Source organism: Camelus ferus, chromosome 8 (assembly GCF_009834535.1).
Source record: "Camelus ferus isolate YT-003-E chromosome 8, BCGSAC_Cfer_1.0, whole genome shotgun sequence".
In the NCBI taxonomy this organism is placed as follows: domain Eukaryota; kingdom Metazoa; phylum Chordata; class Mammalia; order Artiodactyla; family Camelidae; genus Camelus; species Camelus ferus.
Genome location: NC_045703.1, coordinates 24,768,685 through 24,790,488, shown reverse-complemented (window position 1 = coordinate 24,790,488; position 21,804 = coordinate 24,768,685). Strand labels below are relative to the sequence as shown.

Genomic DNA, 21,804 nt, shown 5'->3' with positions numbered 1-21,804 from the left:
ATCTGATTGGAAAGAGAGACCTAGAGATAAAAAGCTAAAATAACCATGGTTGCAATCTCTTCCTGGCTGGGATTTTCTATTATAAGCTCTTCTTATGTGTATACATATTTTACAAAGGATCTTCTGTAAAAACACACAACCCACCTAAGTGGGTTCTGTGACTTGGGATGGATGGGCAGAAGCTAAAAGCTTCTGAAGGCGATGTAAGGTATACCAAGCAGTCGCTATGGATAACCCCTCCATCTCTGAAGAAACATTAGGCTGAACAATAACTTAGTACCCTTTACCACTTTCAGAGATTAATTGGGTTTGGACAATAGTTTAAAGCTTTAGGTTTCAACTGCATCTAAGCCTACTTCTTGAGAGGCGTCATCCTACCCTGCTATCAGCTATAAGCAAACTTGAACTCTACTTCCAGTCAAGGGGTAGTCAGGTTCACATCAAACTCTTTAAGGTTCTCATATGCAACACGCGATCCTCCAGGGAGGAAGAGTCCGGTCAGATGACAAGGCACCAAGTGACGGTTAATCCTGAATCCACATCATTTATGGGCAGTAACAATGCTTGCACGTAGGTTTGGTATTCCCTAAATAAGCTATGCTCAAGTGGGAAAACATGAAGTTTCTGAACTGCTTTCCATTCTCCTGAACCAAACAAGACTGTCAGGCATTAGTGACATAACAAACAGACCAAAGTTCAAACTCTCTCAAATGCAATTTATTGTTTACTCAGTGGGGCAATGTCTACTTAGTCTTTAACCTAAACAAGATTCTTGTCTATTTAAGACACTGACCTGATATTCTTTTCTATTTTGCATCTCTGAGGTTTATTTTTTAAGGTGATTGAATGCTTTGATCCACTGAACTAACCAAAGTTAATCTAACATTTTAATCACTGGACAAAAGAACAGACTTGGACTCTATTTTGAAAGCCAGTTTAAACCAAAAAATAAGGACACTTACAATTTTTCTCATTTGAGGCACTTATTCTTTAGCCATTGATAAGAATCTAAAAACCTGCTCTACTGCATTTGAGTTATTACACAGAATTCCTTTGTCCAGTAGTTGAAAAAAATTTTTAAAAATTCGATACTATAATAATGTACCTTCTACCATGAACTTGCGCTGGCATTTTTCAGCATCTGAGACTAGTAAAACACTTATTTTTAAACAAAAGGAGTTAACTGCTCTTTCTAAATTCTGATATAAATAATATATTTACAGTTTCAAAGTAAATAAACATCTGTAATACTGATGAGTAAGAGAATATACCAAATCACAGTGTATTTGCGTAATTGTGCTTTATCTTCATATAATTTCAAAACTTCATATATATGTTGAAAAAACCCACGACAGTTGCTACCTGATAAACATGTTTATTAACATTTTTCTATACATACTTTAATATGTACATATTAAAATATTTTTAAAATAACTATGATCTGATGGTAATAGACTGATTGCTTACTTCAAAGTATTAACTTCATACATATCAAGATGCACCATCCTCAACTATATAATTGGTTTGCAAAATGTTTGCTGAAGTATATAAAAAAAATAAAGAGTAGTTTTTCATATCTTACAGACTCATAGAGTTGCTAGCTAGCACAAAAACAGCTGTCTAATTTTACAATGAAAATTTACTTTGATAGTTTGTAGGGTAGCTCTATGTAGGACATTTTCCAGAAGACTAAAGGGATGCTTCAGATAAAAAGTAAGAAAAGTATAAAACACATCGAAAGGTTTTCTTTTTAAAAAGAATGTATTATAAAATGGGACAATCATTCTTTAAGAAAAGACTTTTCACATGAACTTGTTCTATTCAGACTGATGTGACTCAGGCATTTTTAAATATTATAGAAATACTTCCTTATAAATTTCCAAGACAGTAGCCTTCGGATGTTCCCTCAATCCCAGTGTTGCTCAGATAAAGTAAATCTTAAGAGAACTTACCACCAAAAACAAGCTTTTTGGGGCATGGACCATATCTTACTCTTCTAGTCCCCAGTGTTTAGAAGTAGGCTCTCCTCGACAAATGTTCACTGAACTCAACTGCTGACAATATAACAGTTAAAATATCAATACAACATACCAATAAATAAACAGTCCTTTGGAGGATTGTGGGAAATCAAAATACTTTCAGTTTATACAAGTATTCATAAACACATGAAAATGTTCTAGTTTATCCTAAACGCCCCAGCCCTTGGGAGTGCTACAGGAAGAAGCAATGAAAAGGGAAAATTTTCCTGAGTAGTTCATAAAATATGGGTAGTTTTTAAAACTGAAAAGTAGTCTGAAAATTCTCAGAGGCGAGCTAAATATTAGCTAAACTCAATCGTATTATATACTATACTGCCACTCAGTAATTAGTAGTACCACATAATTGTTTTATACAGGTCCCAAATTAAGTCAGGACTGCTCTTAAAATTAAGTCACAAAAGAGAAAAAATTTCAATCTATAATTAAATTTAAATCATTAATTTGGATCATACCTTTAAAGTCTATTAATTTAACAAAGATAGACAAAAGCTGGTATCTGAGGAAAATGCTTTCAGTTCTGGGTGCAAACAATGAAAGATTGTAAAAAAGGCACATAATAAAAGCACTTTCTACAAAAACAAGGATACAAGTGGGCCTCAAGCAGGCCCACCTATACCTCTAGTTTAGGTCAGAAGCTAATTCAATATTTTGAAAATCATATTACTTTAAACTTCACACTCACTCAGCTTGGTCTTTTTTTCCCCCCAAATAAATCAGGTTTTAGCATACCTGAAGGAAATTAAGCATACTGAAAAGACAATGGCTTCAAAGAATATACAATCTAGTGGAGGAGTAACATATAATCACTGAATCTAAGTGAAAGTAAAGTGTCATCACTCAAACTAATTCTGGAGAAAAAGTTAGTTGTCCCCCTTCTCAAAAACAGGAAACAAAATAATAAATTATTAAAAGTCCTATCCATTTGTCGACGTCCTAAAAACAAATATTCATCTTTTAAGTAATAAAGAGCTATATATAAACATTTTTATCTAAAAGTGACACTGTTCACCTGTAATCTGGTGCTCCTCTGTTTATCTACCAAAATCTTTGGAGACATAATCCAAAATCTAAGGCCCAGGAGGGATAAACAGCTTAGTTTTAGAGCACCTGCTTAGCATGCACAGGGTCCTAGGTTCAATCCCCAGTACCTCCACTAAAAAAAAAAAAAAAAAAAAAAGGCTATAATGACAAAATATGAGGACCAATCAACAAGGCTAATTTAAACTAAGTATAAACGTTTATGAGAATTTAGCACAATAGAAACATGGCATTGATGTATGAGGGTAAAGAAAGAATTTAGTTCCAAAAGGAAAAACTACCATTACAAAAGAAGTCTCCTGAATTCAAATGACACAGTGAAGATTAGCTACAGTTGGATCCTCTGGACATGTGATTCTGACTCAGCATTTATTTATGTATTTATTTACAAATTTTAGTGTAATATGGCTCAATTAACTCACTGGTATACAAAAAGTAGTAAGGGATTTAAAAAATCTGAATTATGCGAAATAACTGTTAAAGTGAATTAATGTAAAATGTCAAGGTGAGATCTGGAGAGAAAAAAAAAAAAACATACTTCTAGACGGACTCCAGAGTATCAGTTCTCAACCTCTTTTCCGACATGATAAATCCAGGACATATTCCCATGGGTGATGCCATGTTTTGACCAAGTTTTAAAAATGTTGAAAGGAAAATAAAATGATAGAAACTCAGAGGTGACACAAATCTTAGCAGCTCATCAATGTCACTTCCTCAGACGGGGTTGTGGAGGACAGTGCTGGGACAGATACACATATTCCCTGCACACCAGCAGCAGCTCCACACCTCGCTCTCAGGCAGAATACTTACCAGAACACAAGTGAACAGGTAACAACAGAATGTTAACCTGAACTTCACTCTAATTTGCTTTTAAAAAGTAAATTTATCACAAACAAATAAGTACAAGTAACAATTAATTTGTGACAGTTCACAAAAGACAGGAGAACATCGGTGTGTCGGGATACCAGCCAACAGTCAATGTTTTAGAATTTTATCAAGGCGTTAGAAAATAAAACCACATTCCTTAGGGCGTAGGATTTATATAAGAAATTTAAAGCTTGTAGTTGAGAAATTTATTAAATTGATAATTAGGAAACTCTATTTTTTATAAACCAGAGGTCTTGGACATACCCAATTCTCAGCGTGAAGCCTCTGTTGATCCCTTTCCTGTTTGTAAAATATATACCATGACTCTTTGAGATTATAAATAATCAGATACAGAGTGTCATGGAGGATCCAGTTCTAAAAGCTGATACGAAGAGTTAGAAGAGTAGCTTGCACAGGAGACAGTCTTAAGGCAGTAGGGTAGCTGGATCCCAGAATGAAGTGAATGCTAAAAGAAAGCAAACTTCTAAAGTGTCAGAAGCCCCAGTGAGGACAAATCCCTGACGCATTATAATGGTCGACACCAGGGCACTGCCATCTAATTGCCTTTCTCAATGTTTTCAATTCAGAGGCTTGAAGTTTTATTCTAGGAGAATATCTGATTGTATGATGTAAATCAAAAGAGAAACAGGTTTTATTTTACTGTTATATAGGATGGGCTGGCAAACTTTCTTTTACAAAGGGCCAGACAGTAAATATTTTCAGTTTTGCAGGTCACATGATCTGGTCTCTGATGCTTTGTTATAAATGTAAAGACCATTTTTAGCATGCTAGCCATATAGAATCAGGCCGCTTGCCAAATCAGGTGTAGTCTGCAGACCCGATATAGAAAGCAATTCTCAACCACTAACTCTTCCCCCAAATACCCCTCTCTTTCTTTCAACTTTAAGTATTTCAGATAGAATAGGAATCAAAGGTTTAAAGGACTGTAAGGATAAGGGACCTAATCTAACTTCCCAAACGAGGAGCCAAAGGCTGAGAGCACTCAAGTGACTTGCTTACAGCAGAGGCCAAATGCTCACTTCTCTTTCCTCTCTTCCATTTTTGGAATGCTTACATTCAAACTGGAGGACTCTTCTTTAAAAATAGTCACAGCTTTAAATACTTGTTTTACCAGATACTTTTTTCACATTCTTTTATCATGTTCAATAAATTCACACCAGGAAAAACTTGTAATACTTTTAAATTTATATTGGGCTAGCACGGGGCTTAAGGAGGCTTAGAATTCTGTCCCCTAAACTCTGTCAACTACATTGTCCAGCCAGGCTGGACAGGCTAAAATTCTGAGAAGCCTGAATAGAGCTGGCTGGGTAGAGGGGACCAGTTATATGACATTAACATTCAAGATTAAGTAGACATCGCTCCCCTCTCATTAAATTCCTCTAGAACACATGCGGCTACCAAGCAAACACCTTACAGGAAGAGTCTAATCCTATCCATCTGTAATTTTTCTTATTTACAGGCATATGGAATGAGGAATAGCACTTTAATGCCACTTCTTAGAGTAAATTATATGTTAAAAAGAACATTTTCATTTTCCTTCAAATGGTAAAACTAAAACTTATTCTTTGTACCTGAGCTTCTGGTTGTCTCCCCACAGCATTTCTGATTAAAAACCTATTTTTATTATCAATGAAGAGATTCCCCAAAGCAAAGCAGATACAGTCAGATATTCCAAATGAACCTTCCCTAGACTTAGAACTTGAATTTTAAAACAACTTTATAGAACAATTTTACCACCCTACACCAAAAGAAAAAAAAAAAAAAAAAGTCTTTCATGTGTCAATTCTGAATATAAGGTATGAAATCTCTTGGATCTTTTAAAATATACTCACACAGCATAAGAATTTATAAAATATCATCACTGATAAACCATGTATCGTCCAGGTTATTTAAGAAATGCCATCACATACCAGCTCTGTGAGATCACAATTCTATCAGACACAGACTTGCGAAATTTCATTTTAGATATGAGGTAATGTGTTTTCTCCACATCATGTCCTCACTTTTCAGGTAAGAGGAATCTGACTCCTTTAAGACTGAAAAACAAGCCATGCCCTCCCCCTTCATTAAAAAAGATTAAAGAAAAAAAATCACTTCCTAATGATCCACCAGCGGCTCCGAAATCTTCCTTTTATTCTACTGTATTTAAATACTCTTCTTCTTGAAGTTTCAATTTAAAGTCCTCTCTGATTCTTTCCAACAACTCTGGCTTAAAAATAACATCCAATGCAGTCATTGCCAGAACTTTGGCTGTTCGCAAAGCATGGAACTGAGCTTCTGGTGATCCTAAAAGGTAGAGAAAATGAATAAAGATAACTTCGTATTTATTACAAATTAATTTATTAGTTTTCGGGTTGGCTCTCAATATCTAAATTGCCTCTCCAACTGCCCACCACAATATAGTATTTCCTGAGGTGATGCTAGGTAAAGAAGTAACACTAGGCTAAACTAAACAGTTAGAAAGGCAGCTACTACTATGAAAAGAGAGTAGATGCCAAAACATTCACTTCTAATAACACTTACCTGCAGCTTCAGTATACTGTTCTGTATGATTCAAGGCATTTGTTCCAATGTAAAAATATGGATGAATCCCAGGAACCACAAAAGTAACATTTCCAAAATCAGTAGATCCTTAGAAAGAGAAGACAAACCATGAATTTCTAATTGCTTGCCCAGTGGACACTAGACCACACTTACCTTAATTTCTACAGCACCTGGCATGGTTTTCTATTCCTTCCTTTCTAGAAACTCCCTGACCTTTTGGATTCCATGACTCCACTCTCTCCTCACTGCCAGGCTTCCTCTCTGACCATCTCTGTCTCCTTCTCCAGTGACTTCCTTTGCCTGTCCCCTAAGCACTGGTGATCCCGGGGCTTTCGTCTCTGGGCTACTTCTCCCTCCGTGTACCTGGGCTGCATCGTCAATGTTGAAACCTGTATTTTCAGTTACCTCTCAAGTGTTGACAACCTCTAAATCTCTACCTAGACAAATTTTGGGAGTTCCAGATTCAATGGGCTACTGGACAGCTTTCCTTAGAAGTCCTGTGAACACCCCAAATTTAACAAACTAATAACTGATACTGACCCAGTCTACTCCAGGCTGCTCTCTCTCCTTAACTTGTATCTCGCTGAATGACATCAACGCATTTTAATCACCAAGTCCTTTTGAATCTACTTCATCAACATTTATTATTATATTTTAGGAGACACATCTCTGACATGCAAATGTATTAGTGATAATGCTTTTAAAAGGAAAAAACTGTAAAGTAACCCGCTATACTTATTAATATTTAAATTCTAATAGTTGTTTGTTGCTCCTCAGAAACCGAAAATGCCCCCATATAACTAAGTCCTTAGTAATCTGCTTACTAATGACAGAGAATGAATTAAAATTCTATTTCCCCTTTAAGTAGCTTACTTAGAAATCAGAACTAAGCAAATTTAAACACTAGAAACATTCAGACTATAAAGCAAAAAGTATTTCTAAAAACAAATCTGCTCATTTTACACTCTACATTCACCGAAGAGTTCATTAATTGCTCTCCCTCAACTATTAAGTTTGTGAAAAATATCAATAACAAGCATGAGCAATCCCTCCCACACCCTCCCAAGCTGTTAAACAAAACCATTTAACCATGGATGGTACTTCCCTTCCTTAAACAGTATCGTATGTTTGAAAGAACTTAATTACCTGAAGGGCCACTCAACATTGCATCTTCTGAAATGAAGTCTATTCCCAGCTTTTTCCCATTTTCAACATAAGCTTTCCATAGACTCTTATTGGGAAGAACATTGTAATAATCATGTGCTCCACCTTTAATTTCTACCTAGTTAAAAATTATAAAACAAATTTTGAATTAAGAAACTCAAATTCATTACCTAATTTTCAAACTAGCAATGGTTCTCTAACAGAATGAAGTTTAAGAGAGGGTGCTTCCCCTTCAGGATATAAAGTCTCTCAAATCTTTTACCTTAGAAAAAAATATGTTTTTCTATAACGAGAGTTCCTAAGACCCTATCTCCTTTGTGTTATATAAACACCAAGCTAACCTAGCTCTGCTAGTCAGTGAGTCCCAACTTTAGTCACCTAAACAGGGTGTGGGTAAGGCCAAGAATCTCCATTTTAACCAGCACCCCACCACCATGTAATTCTGAAGCAGGTGGTCTAAAAACCACACTCTCTTAACTCTTAAAAAACATTGCTCTACGTTGTAGCCTCTGAAAGGAAGAAATCAAGATTTACTAATATTCAGTATACAAACTGACAAGGACACCGCTGCCGGGTTAAAAGGTACAAAGGACCCTGAGAGAAACACAGAAGATTCATGATGCAGAAGGGCTGACTGTGGTACTCATTTATTCATTTCAGTGCATGAAAATACAGAAGCAGTTTATATGTACCCAATTAAGAGGATTTACAGATTTAGATTTGATTAAATCAAAATGGGCATACTACCACAGACTAAAGTTAATACCAAAAACATTAGCAAAAACCAATTATAGAATGGCAGAGATGATAATTCTTCTATTCTTAGCAATATTTAAGTTAGAAACAATGAGAAACAATGACAACCTAAGCAGATACAAGTCAGCCAAAACACAAAAAATTATTAAAAGGCTATTATTTAAAATATAAGAGAAAAGGAGACACGCAATCTACCTGATAAAGGTAATGGTCATAAGGATGCTGGAAGAACTCAGAAGAACGGTTGAACAGAGTGAGAAGTTAGAAGTTTTTAACAAAGAGAAAATATAAAAAAGAACCAAACAGAGCTAAAGAATACAATACCTGAAATAAGAAATACACTAGAAGGAATCAACAGTAGATTAGATGATACTGAGGAATGGACAGGCAAACTGGAAGACAGAGTAGTGGTGATCACTTAAGCTGAACAGAAAAAAGAAAAATAAATTTTAAAAAATGAATACAGTTTAAGAGACCTCTGGGACAACATCAAAAGTACTAATGTTCGTATTATGAGGGTCCCAATAGGAAAAGAGAGAAAGAGGCAGAGAACATATCTGAAGACATAACAGCTGAAAACATCCCTAACCTGGGAAAGGCAATAGACATACAGGCCAAGAAATACAGAGAATCCCAAACAGGATCAACCCAAATCACTACATATATATATAGCAGAACATTACATCCAAAAGCAGTAGAATACATATTCTTTTCAAATGCACATGCAACATTCTTCAGGATAGATAACATGTTAAGCCACAGAATAAGTCTTAGTAAATTTAAAAAGACTGAAATCATATCAAAACATCTTTTCTGACCACAAAGTACGAAACTAGAAATCAATTACAAAAAAACCTACAAAAAATGCAAACATGTGGAAGCTAAACAATATGCTACTAAACAACCAATGGGTCTCTAAAGAAGTCAAAGAGGAAATAAAAATACTTGGAGACAAATGAAATGGAAACACAACAATGCAAATTCCATGAGATGCAGCAAAAACCTAATAGTGCACCTAAATGAACAAGAAAAGAACAATAAACAAAGCCTGAAGTTAGTAGAAGGAAAAAAAATCATAAAGATCGGAGCAAAAATAAATGAAATAGAGACTAAAAAAAAAACCCAAGAGAAAATATCAATGAAACTAAGAACTGTTTCTTTGAAAAGATAAACAAAATTGACAAACTTTTAGCCAGACTCATCAAGAAAAAAAGGGCCCAAATTACTAAAATCAGAAATGAAAAAGGAGAAGCAAACTGAATTCAACAATACATTAGAAGGACCATAAATTACAATCAAGTGTGATTTATCCCAAGGATACAAGAATGGTTCAATATCCACAAATCAATCAACGTGCTTCACCACATTAACAAACTAAGAATAAAAATCATACGATCATTTCAATAGATGCAGAAAAGGCTTCTGACAAAATTCAACATCCATTTATGATAAAAGCTCTCAACAAAGTGAGTACAGAGGAAACACACTTCAGCATAATAGAAGTCATATATATGACAGGCCCACAGTCAACATCATAATCAACAGTAAAAAGCTGACAGCATTTCCTCTAAGATCAGGAACAAGACAGGGATGCCCACTCTCACCATTTTAATTCAATTAGTATTGGAAGTCCTAGCCACGGCAATCAAGCAAGAAATAGAAATAAAAGGCATCTGAATTGTAAAGGAAGATATAAAACTGCCAACTGTTTGCAGATGACATGACACTATTCATAGAAAACCCTAAAGACACCACCAAAAAATCATTAGAACTCATCAATGATTACAGTAAAATTGCAGGAGACAAAATTAGTATAAAGAAATCTGTTGCGTTTCTATACACTAACAATGAACTATTAGTAAGAGAAATGGAAAAAAAAATTCCATTCATAATCTCATCAAAAAGAATAAAATACCTAAGAATAAATCTAACTAAGGAGGTAAAAGACCTGTACTTGGAAAACTATAAGACACTGATGAAAGCAACTGAAGATGACAACAATAGATGGAAAAATATAACATGCTCAAGGCTTGGGAGAATACTGTTAAAATGGCCATATTACCCAAGGCAATCTACAGATTCAATGCAATCCCAATAAAAATACCAATGGCATTTTTCACAGAACTAGAACAAATAATTGTAAAACTTGCGAAGAAATACAAAAGACATGAATAGCCAAAAACAATCTTAAGAAAGAAAAACAAAACAGGAGGTATTATGCTCCCCGATTTCAAACTATACTACAAAGCTGCAGTAATCAAGACAGTATGGCACTGGCACAAAAACAGACACATACATCATTGGAACAGAATAGAGGGCCCAGAAATAAACCCATGCACCTTTGGTAAATTAACCTACAACAAAAGAGGCAAGAATATACAATGCAGAGAAGACAATCTCTTCCATAAGGGGTGCTGGGATAAATGAACAGCTGCATCCAAAGAATCAAACTGAACTATTTTCTGACATCATATACAAAAATAAACTCAAAATGGATTAAAGACTTAAATTTAAGACCTGAAATCATAAAACTCCTAGAAGAACCACATAGGCAGTATGCTCTTTGACATTAGTCTTAGCATTTTTTTTTTTGGATACGTCCCCTCAGGCAAGGGAAATAAAAATAAAAATAAATGGGACTACATCAAATTAAAAAGCTTTTGAACAGTGAAGGAAACCATCAACAAAATGAAAAGGCCAATCAACTGAATGGGAGAAGATACCTGCAAACAATATATCCAGCAAGGGATTAATATCCAAAACATACAAAGAACTTACACAACTCAACATCAAAAAAATCAAACAGCTCAATTAAAAAATGGGCAGAGGACCTAAACAGACATTTTCCAAAGAAGACATACAGATGGCCAACAGACACATGAAAAGATGCTCAACATCACTAATCATCAGGGAAGTGAAAATCAAAACCACAATTAGGTAACACCTAACATCTGTCCAAATGGCCATTATCAAAAAGACAACAAATAACAATTATTGTTGAGGACATAGAGGAAAGGGAACCCTTGTGTACTGTTGGTGGGAATATAAATTGGTGCAGCCACTACAGAAAACAGTATGAGGATTCCTCAAACAATTAAAAACGGAAATACCACACTATCCAGCAATTCCACTTCTGGGTATTTGAAGAAAACAAAAACACTAACTTAAAAGATACATGCATTCCTATGTTCACTGCAGTATTATTTATAACAGCTAAGATATGGAAGCAACCTAAGTGCCCATTAATAGATGGAATAAAGAATAGTACACATATATATACACAATGGAATATTAATAAGACATAAAAAAGAATGAAACCATTTGTGACAACATGGATGGACCTAGAGGGTATTATGTTAAGTGAAACAAGTCAGACACAAAGACAAATACTGTATGATATCACTTATATGTGGAATTTAAAAATCAAAATAAATGGAGGGGAGGGTATAGCTCACTGGTAGAGTGTGTGCCTAGCATGCATGAGGTCCAGGGTTCAATCCCCAGTACCACCATTAAAAATCAATCAATCAAACTGATTACCTCCCCCCACCAAAGAAAGAAAGAAAGAAAGAAAATCAAAGTAAATGAATAAATGTAACTAAACAGAAACAGAGTCATAAAGAGAACAAACAGGTTGCTGCTGGAGGGAAGGGGGCTGCGGAGAGGAGAGTAATCGGTGAGGGAGATTACAAACATTCAGTTACAAAATAATGAGTCACAGGTATGAAATGTAGTGTGGGGAATATAGTCCATAATGATGTAATGTTTTTGTACAGTGACAGATGACAACTAGACTTATCATGGTGATCATTTCAAAATATACAGAAATACTAAGTCACTATGTTATTACAGGAACTAACAGTGTTGTAGGTCAAGCATACTTCAAAAACAAACTCAGAAAAAGAGATCAGATTTATGGCTACCAGGGTCGGGTGTTGCAGGGAGGGAGAATTAGACAAAGGTAGTCAAAAGGTGCAAACTTCCAGTTATAAGATAAATGAGTACTATGGATGTAATGTACAAGATAATTAACACTGCTGTACATTATCCATGAATGCTGTTAAGAGTAAATCCTAAGAGTTCTCATCACAAAGAAAAAAATTTTTTTCTCTTTCTTTAAGGTTTATATCTATATGAGATGATGGAGGTTCATCAAACTTACTGTGATAATCATTTCTTGATGTGTGTAAGTCAAGCCATTATGTCGTACACCTTAAACTCACACAGTACTGTATGTCAATTATATCTCAATAAAACTGGGGGGGGGAGATACTTAAAATATAGATTTAAATCTAATAACAATATTTTAAGGGAATATTAAACCTTGCAATATTAACCAATGATTAATAGCTCATGTACTAATGTTATAAGTAAATATTTTAAATATCTATAATTATAAAGGGATGAATGCTTTATTTTTCACTCTGGACACAATGTATATTGTCTGAGAATCACTGCCCCTGTGAGACACCACTACTGTCTGAATAAATCGTAACATCTCCAGCCTCTGAGGGCAGAAAAAAATCAGGTATGAGGTATAGGTCCTAACTCTTTACAAATATTATGTCATTCAATTTTCACAAGAACCCTAAGATAGATTATATTATCATCACCATTTTTCAAGAGAAAATGGAAGCCCAGAGATACTAAATAACATTTCCAAAAGTTACAGAATCAGTGAGGCTGAGAGGCACAGATCCGGATTGGATCTCTCCAACTAGACTACAGGCTCCCACTGGCTACAGAGCAAGATTTATGCAATTCTGGGACTTCTCATCCCACCGTGTGCCTACATGCCTGGGGCATAAATGTTACTGACTTTATGATTCAAATGAACAAAACCTCTTGATGACTGTGCCTATTTCAACTTTCATTCCAGCAAGCTGTAAGTATTTATATCACTACTACACGTATCTGTAACGTCACCAAAAACAGGTTTGGCTGATTTTGCCATAATGTTCCCTTTGTGGGGACTACATAGAGCAATTCTGAAAGCATAACTGCCAATAGGAAAAATAAAACTTGCAGAAAGGCAGGGATTCTCGCCCAGCAGTATCAGTTATTCTAAGTACTGTGTAACCAGATGATTGTAGTCTTCCCTATGCAGACATGGAGTAAAATAAATAAGAATTAAAGACTTTCACATCAACTATTCAGTCAATTGACTTTGCATATTCAAGACGTTGCCAGATGAAAAAGAGGCAAGTGAGGTTCTAACATCACTTAATATAACCACCCCAGCCCACATACACAACTTCTGATTATAACTTAGATTAATGCTTTAAAGTTCTTACAACTTCTGATTATAACTTAGATTAATGCTTTAAAGTTCTTACTGTGCACCCAGTAGCCAAAGCTGCAGCTCTGAAGCAATCTTCTGCCTTTTTGGTCAAAACTGGAAGTTCTTTCATTGAGGGTGCACGGAAGTAATAGATTAATTCAGAATAAGAGGGAATGATATTGGGTTTTACACCACCATTTTTTATTATACCTATAAAGAGAACCAAATTACTGAAATTGAGCTTGGAGACCATTTATTAAGCTTAAATACACCCATAAAGCTTTTCAGCCAATATGTACATAAAGAAAAATAATTTAAAACTATTAGCTTCACATATATACCAATCAAAGATTTTTATGTTGTACAAGTTTCTATACATAGTATACTTTTTGACTAATAGGAAAAAAATAATTGTTCTATATGTTCTATAGTCTAAGGAATTTATATGATGTTAAGCAATTATGATTTCTGACTATAAAAAACTATTTGAAATTTTTACAATTATCTTACAGCTTTCTAGAAAAGACTTTTATTTCAGTGGATTTTATTACAGTTGTACATTCTGCTGAGCTTTTGAAATAAGAAAAAAACCCAGTGGTATGAGGTTCTATAGTTATTCTCATAACTCAAGAATCCATTTTAAATGGTATCTGGCTTTGGGAAAATAATTTTCATGCCAACAAGAAACCAATGCAGGTAAAATATCACAAAGCATATTATCAACTGTCAAAACAAATGCATTTATTCGGAACTACACTGAGAGGGAAGATATATCCGTTCAAAATAATAACTAAAATAAATATGCAAAATCTAATTTTATATGACCTGGTTTTTAAAAATTGTTTTTACAAATTCCTGTTTATTCCTTTTAAAGAAACTAAGGTAGAGGATTGGTAAAAAGTGCAATTAACAAACTAATTTCAGCCTATAGCAAAATCAGGTAAAGAACAGATGTTAAAGTGTAATAATTTCCCAAATTATAAGGAAATAAACTAAGAAATGAATTTGCACCTTTATGACAGTACTTTATTACTGTATTTATATTAAGGTGATGCACATAATTTTGAAAGATGTTACTTAGGATTAATAGCACTTGAGTAAATAAAACCAGTAAACATAACTTTTTTTTAAATGAGGAAATGACTAAATTTTGTAATTAAGAGACAGTGAGGATAACAGGAAAATCAGGTTGGAACTTTCAAATACCCATGGGGAGAACACAGATCTTTACAGAAAAACATTATTTTTAATACTCAAAATAACCATTCCATTTATACATAAATAATCTTAGCTGTCTTGTTATCCACATACAGACAAATATCCAGTATCCTGTCTCATGACTTTCTGAAAATGTTTAAAACTTTTGTAATATTCATAAAGTACATAAAGTGTTCCCAAATGTTTTTTTCCATCAAATTTTAAGTAATTACATTACACTGAAATATATTAAATACCATCTATTACACAAAGTACTTGACATTCATACCATGAACTCTCCAGGTTGGTTTCATTTGCTGTCTTAACACAGACAGATTGTTATAGGCGAGAACAGCAGCATCTAATGCATTTAGTCCTTCCCAGGGATACGCAGCAGCGTGAGATGCTTTTCCATAGTATTTCACAGTCACACTAGGAAAAAAAAATATATCGTTTGGAATTACTTTTTTAAATATCACCAAAGTAAGAAAATCCAAGTAATCAGAACTATCCAACTGTTATCCAAAATTAATTCACACTGCTGGAATTTTTATTTGCAAATCATCTGTAGCAATAATGTAGCAATTTACATACCTTATAGTTTATTATTATGTAATACGGTGACTGACACAAAGAAGGCATTCCAAAACAAACAGTGAAAAAGAACTTTGCTCTATTGACCTCCTGTACAAATTACATTTGTACACAATTCAAACAATGCAATCCTGTGTGAAGTGCTGGAATTACAAAAAAGGTGGCTTCTACCTCCTTCTACACTGCATTGTGATAGTTTCATATCAAACGTCTGCAAAAACTCAGATAATTCTGTCTTAAGGATGAGGAAAGGTCAAGGAAAGACAAAAAGGAGGTGACAGCTGAAAAAGGTTAAGACAATCTCTAAAAACAGATTATACTCACAATATTATAAGATATTCTAGAATTAAGTCATTTGTTCATTACCAGTATTTTATTAGTGTTCCAAAATAGCTGTATCACTAATACTTTACAATTTTGTAAATTGTTATTCCACTTCCAAATAGTTCTCATATTGGTCTAACTACTCAGCTACAATAAAAAACAATAAGGTTTAGAGAAAGGATTGCATATTATATAGTTATTGGTAAAGAAGACTTGCTTAGATAACACTTTTTAAGCCCCATTAATAGTACTCACATTTAAGTTATTAAAAAGTCACTCTAGACTTAATTTGTTTTTAATGAGCTAGATTCAGGAGGCTCAAGACATTTCTTTACTGATTCCAAACACTTTGTTAGCAAAATAAAAACAAGTAGAAGCATCCAAATACATTTTTAAGATTTTAGGATACTTGTTATTTCCTCAATATACATCTTATCATCATCACCCTGAAATTGGAATTTTAACAAAACTGGTGATAAATACTATAAAATGGAAAAGGATGTCCTTTATGAAAATGGCTCTAGCACTATTTCTTCTAGGGTTCCAATCTATGTACAATTAAAGCACAATAAACTACAGGAAATGAAATGTTAATGCTTGTTTTGTATCAGCATTAGTATTTTAGGCCTAAAAAGCTAATTAAAAAAAAACTGATATGGGATGATATTCAAGACACATTATTTAATTTTAAAAAGCAAGAGTCAGATCAACAATATATTTAGCAGAATATTTCAGGGGAGAAAATCCTCCTTTAAAACTTAATTTATACATGTACCAATTTTATGTCTATAAATATACCTCAAAAGTCCTGGAAGAATATGTGTGTCTAGAAAAGGGACTGGATGTGGGAAAGGTGATTAACAGGGACACAGTGCTTTATTTTATTTAATGTTAGAGATTTTTAGGATGAACAGATTGGTAATTTTTTTAAATTTAATTTTTTACTTGTTCTTTTTTCCGTCTTTAAAGATGGCCAGTGAAAAAACTAAGAAGTTAGATACTAAGAAAGACCTGAGGCCAAACGGGCTAACTTCAGGATCAAGGCCAAGAAGCCTACCTAACCTTAAATCCTAGAAGGCAAATGGGCTGCAAGCCTGCCTGCAGCCACAGGTCCCTTCTAGCCAGAGGCTTTGGCAGAGACTTCGAATCACTAAGGTTTTCCAGAGGTATACTACTGTACACCAACTCTGAAACCAAAGTTGAAGGATTATTCCTACTGTCATAACACCAATTCCTGGTGATAAGAACAAAGATACCAGAACAGTTAAAACAGTCACCCTTTGAAAACAAGGGATACAGAGAGATGTAAGATAACTGAATGCAATCTACAATCTGGAAGCACTGTTGGGATGGTTCTACTATTACCCTCTAGCTACTGCAGAGGAGAACGTGTGGCTTTCCTGAAGCAGCTGAGCAGTGGCTCCTTGGGACCAAACCACTAAATGGACCACTAACTATTATGGTTGAGATTTCTGATGTAAAAAATTTAAACCACTTCAATGATGCATGCTCCTACGTACTAAAAAAAAGTGAGCCCTTCAACACAGAGAAAGATAAAAGGTTTCCAGGCAAAACAGAAAAGCACAGATTGGCAAATTCCAATCAAAGCCATAGCTAGTCAGTTTCTGTACCCTCTCTCAGGAATATAATTAATCCTTTCTGCAAAGAACTCAAAATAAGTAAACTAGAAAAGTGTGTTTTCTTCCCAAGTCTAATAAAGCAGTCTCTTGCAAATCTATTCAGTTGCAAAGGTAACTTCATATCAAAGGATAGCTGTTGTCCAGAAACCAGATTATTCTCAATTCAAAACAGAACATAAATGTCAATATATTCTGTTTGCTATTCTTAAGCTTTTTAGGTACTATTTTAATAGTCCAATTATGAACACCATATTAAATCTCAATTAGAAGAGGCTTACCAAATGTCAATGGAAATGAAATAATATCGTATCTTTCAATTTACTTTTTAAGTATATAAATATGGTGTTTTAGTCTCCAGTTAAGACACTGAAGTATTCTAATAGTCTGCTTTCCACTAAGAAGTTTATTTCAACTTTATCACTCACTCGTGTTCAGCCACATCCGGTAGATAAGCAGCATTCTCTTGAGATGGATGGGCCATAAAAACAACATCAAGATTTTTAAAAGCCCCTGCTTCAATTAAATCAATTTTGCCACCACCATCTTCTTCTGCAGGGGTTCCCAGGACAATTACCTAGAAAGAAATATCTGTGTCAGAGCAAAAGGACAATAAAAAATCCTAGCAGGAAAATTTCAAACAGGTTCTCTACTCACAATCTACATCAAACTATACAAAGAGATTTTGTTCTCTGACCTTTAAATAATGCAGTGGGCATAAATCTGTGATGCTAAAATAATCACAAACTTTCAATTTACATTATTATATCAATTTGGTGCAAAGTATGTACTAAAGCCTCTACAGGAAACTGTCCCTAATTTTATAACACAATTTTATGTAACTAATGTTAAAGATGAAAAAAGATAAATACTATTTACTAAGTTCCTCAAAATTCTTTAGGATTAACTTCTTAGAGCTTCTTTTTGACTAAGTCTTTTAGTATATGTATGTAATTATTCTGGTAAGGAACTTTCTAATTATCAGTTATCCTCACAACAACCCTGTGAGGTAGGTGAGTGATGTGGATCATCATTTTAGAGAGGGCAGTTTTGAGGCATAGAGTGAAGTGTCTTGCCACAGGTCACAGAGCAAGTCTTCAGGCAGAGCTGCGATTAGATATCCTAACCTTCAGGCCTGAACTCTGAATCTTTACCAAGTTACCTCTTTAAAAGGTCTTAATGCATTAATCCTTTATGAAAAGCATTAAATAAATCTTAATACCACAGTTAGAAACGGCCAACTATTACACAAACTTACTAATTCGATTCCACCAGCTCAACCAGGCAGACTTATTGGTCACCAAACACCTAATTAAACAAAAGAAAACTTTACAGAATAAACGTTTTACTTTGATATTTAAGCTTAACTTCTTCAAATAATTTTTAAAAACAAAGAAAAATTATCTATAAACAACTAATACACTTTCAAGATCACATAAAGAACACAATGAAACAAGACAGAAAGTCTTCGCTTGCAAAGAGAATCATATGAATTCCATTTTCAGATCAGACAGATAACCTTGCTGAAGCTGAGTATTACCATTCAAAATCTTAAGTGTGTACATTTCCCAAAGTCTTGCTTTATTTAGAAATTAGAAAGCACCCAAACTCTTAAATCAAGCTGCTTTTTACTCTTAACCCTTGACTCATTAAATCTGATGACTTTCCAAGTTAAATCTTGCTGACTTCTCTGAACCTTTCATAAACCTGGTTAAAGATAAATCTCTCCACTGTTTCATGCAAAAAAGCAAAGGATACCCCCTCCCCCTCAAAAAACAAAAACCTAGCCAGATTAAAGACAAGGCCCAAAGGCAGAGAAGAGAAGGCAGCTAAAGAGAAAAAGCCACAAAAGACGGAGTTGTTAAGATAAAAGAGAAAGGTTACTAACACTGGGAATAAACATAGGCTAAAGAATATTAAAATACAACATTAGTCTTTCCCTTAACCTGAATGGTGTTGATTGAATCTTAGCTCACAGAATGAAGAACATACCATCTGGAAAAAGAGTAACACAAGTTTAAACTGGCTCTACGACTAACATAAAAGACATCTCCCCGTTTAAAGGATCCAGCTATTTTTTTTAAATCGCGAAATACACATTAAAACTTAAGGATCAACTCATCTATGTAGTTAATGTTCACTCTCTTCCCATTTTTTGGTATACTTGTACAGATTTTGTAGTTCTAACGACTGAAAATTTCCTACCCAAATACCAATGATTCGAATCACAACAGCTCCTAGGACTGCCACAAACAAAGATTTGTTGGAGCCTAACAAAGGGGGGCCGTATGTTTCCCTACAATAACTACTTCTTCCTCAGATTGCACCACCTTGTCAGCAAATTGCGGTTGCTTCTGTCACCAAAAATAAGCCGTAACGAAAACCAGGCATGGTTCTAAGTTCTTTCCCAAGGGAGAGAGTCCACGCAATTGTTTACGACTACACAGGAAAGAAAAAGCAAAACTCTGCAAAATGTCGCTAGGTCGGAAACTCATGGACTACCGACTTTGATGCTGGGATTCTGCCTACTAGCAAAGGCCAAGACGTCGAGTGTGGTCCCCTACACATTCCCAGGGTGGGAGGGGATGGATGAGCACGGGAAGCGCCGGTATCCGCCCTTCTCCGGTCGGTCCCGGCCTGGGCAGGCGATGGGAGTCCCACGCTTGGGCCCCACCTCACCTTCACCGGCAGAGGCGGCCCGGGGAGGCCCTCCAGGGCCCCTCTCACGCCCAGCGCGGCTGCCGCCCCGACCTCGGCGATCAGATTGTGGCCGCAGGCGTGCCCGATGCCGGGCAGCGCGTCGTACTCGCAGAGGAAGCCCAGGTGCAGCGGGCGCAGCGCCGCCAAGCCCCACGGCGGCCCCCACTCAGCGCGGAAGGCCGTGGCCAGCTGGTAGTGCGGCTGCACCGCCCACGACCCGGCTGGGGGCTCGCTCTCGAAGAAGCGCGTCAGCACGCCGTGGGCATGGTGCTCCTCGTAGGCCAGCTCGGGCTCGCTCCAGATCGCGCGGCTCAGGGCCCCCAGGCGCTCGGCCGCCTCGTCGATGCACTCCGAGGCGCGCAGCTTCAGCAGCTCCAGCTCCGACAGGCTGGCGCAGGCGCCCCCCTCCACGGGCCGCTCCTCGCCGGGTCTCATAGCGCCCAGAGCCGGTGACCGGTCAACGCTCCTCTGGATGCCCGCTGGATCGCTCCCTCCTTGCGGCCCACCGCGCCTGCGCACGCGCCCGGCGTCCGCTCAGGTCGTCCCCAAAGCTCCCGGAGACCCGCCCCGAGCCCCGGGGCCCCGCCTCCAGCGCCTCGCCGGAAACGTGCTCCGCGCCTTCTGCGGCCGGCAGGTGCTCTACCTTGGGGGCTTAGGGGGTGCTGGGAAGGGCCCGGGTTGGGGGCTCGTGGTTCCATCCCCTTGACTTAACTGACAGCTGATTTATGCTCTAAACTCATTTTTACTTTTCCGTTGTTGCTTATTTCCCACAGCAGCAGAATGAGAACGGTTTTATTGGCATCAGGGACGGAGTGGAATATGGTCCACTGAAAAACGTCACTCCTTTCTAGAATGGTAATAAAAACTTGATACAAGTTTTTTAGTTCATGAATCTCAGTGTCAGTGTAAATGTTATACGAAGAACACTGGTTAGACTCTGCGAACTTAAGTTTTCGGTACTGCACCTGCTTTCTTCTCTTTGACGTTGCTGTATTATATAAAAGCTGCAACTTTTAAAACACTGCAACACTTTAGAACTGTTCAGCAACTGCGACAGTTTAGACCTGTTTAACAACTGCAGCAGTTTAGAATTGTCTAGAACAGCATCAGGAATGTAGTAGGTGCAAGATATGTATTCGTTATTATAGTCTATTTGAGTGGAGTAAAACTAAGAATTTAAAATGTTTTTTTAATAAAGCCCAAACCAAAGAATTAATAAAAAGATTTATGATCATAGATATTCACTATTTTGTTGACTTGATGGGTTTTTAAAAATACTAACAGCTTTGAGAGAGAAAATATTTTTCTGACTAGTTTTGTTTATGACTTTGATACTGAACTCAAGTAACATGATGTGCACAGTTGGTGTTCACATTATAACTCGGTTTCAAATAACCCAATGAAGAAATTCAAGACGTCATACTCTTGTTTTTCTCCAGAGTGAAGCACAAAGTCTGAAAAACTGTTGTTGATGATATAACTATTAATAGCACTGTGGAAATTTATATTCTAAAGTGTTCCACATATTGAAAGCTTCCATCAGCTTTTCATACTCTATCATCTCTTTCCTTAATTTGTCACAATTGGGTTAAATGGAAAGTAGTATATTCATATAATATGGCAAATTTAGTTTTTGAAAAGG

At 36.0% G+C, this 21,804-nt stretch overlaps 1 protein-coding gene across 2 annotated transcripts; it reads right to left on the bottom strand.

Annotated features, from left to right (window-relative positions):
• Positions 1-1,359: 1,359 nt before the first annotated feature.
• On the bottom strand, positions 1,360-20,790 carry PM20D2 (peptidase M20 domain containing 2). Of its 2 annotated transcripts, XM_032484575.1 has the most exons (7): positions 20,142-20,790; positions 17,891-18,039; positions 15,197-15,339; positions 13,766-13,920; positions 7,656-7,791; positions 6,489-6,596; positions 1,360-6,251 (listed from the first exon to the last, which is right to left on the bottom strand). In XM_032484575.1, the coding sequence occupies exons 1-7, from the start codon at positions 20,595-20,597 to the stop codon at positions 6,097-6,099; spliced, it is 1,302 nt and encodes a 433-aa protein (XP_032340466.1). In that variant the 5' UTR covers positions 20,598-20,790; the 3' UTR covers positions 1,360-6,096. The 2 variants fall into 2 exon arrangements, with proteins under 2 accessions (XP_032340466.1, XP_032340467.1); XM_032484576.1 differs by lacking the exon at positions 13,766-13,920 and having other exon boundaries at positions 7,656-7,787.
• Positions 20,791-21,804: the final 1,014 nt, after the last annotated feature.

What these genes read in the sequence shown, in the direction of transcription:
- PM20D2 (XM_032484575.1), bottom strand. Translation starts at nt 20,597, where the DNA reads ATGAGACCCGGCGAGGAGCGGCCCGTGGAGGGGGGCGCCTGCGCCAGC. An exon ending in ACCAACCTGGAGAGTTCATG is followed by an intron (nt 13,921 to 15,196) that starts GTATGAATGTCA and finishes TTCTCTTTATAG; the next exon opens with GTATAATAAAAAATGGTGGT. An exon ending in CTTTGGCTACTGGGTGCACA is followed by an intron (nt 7,792 to 13,765) that starts GTAAGAACTTTA and finishes ATTTTTAACTAG; the next exon opens with GTAGAAATTAAAGGTGGAGC.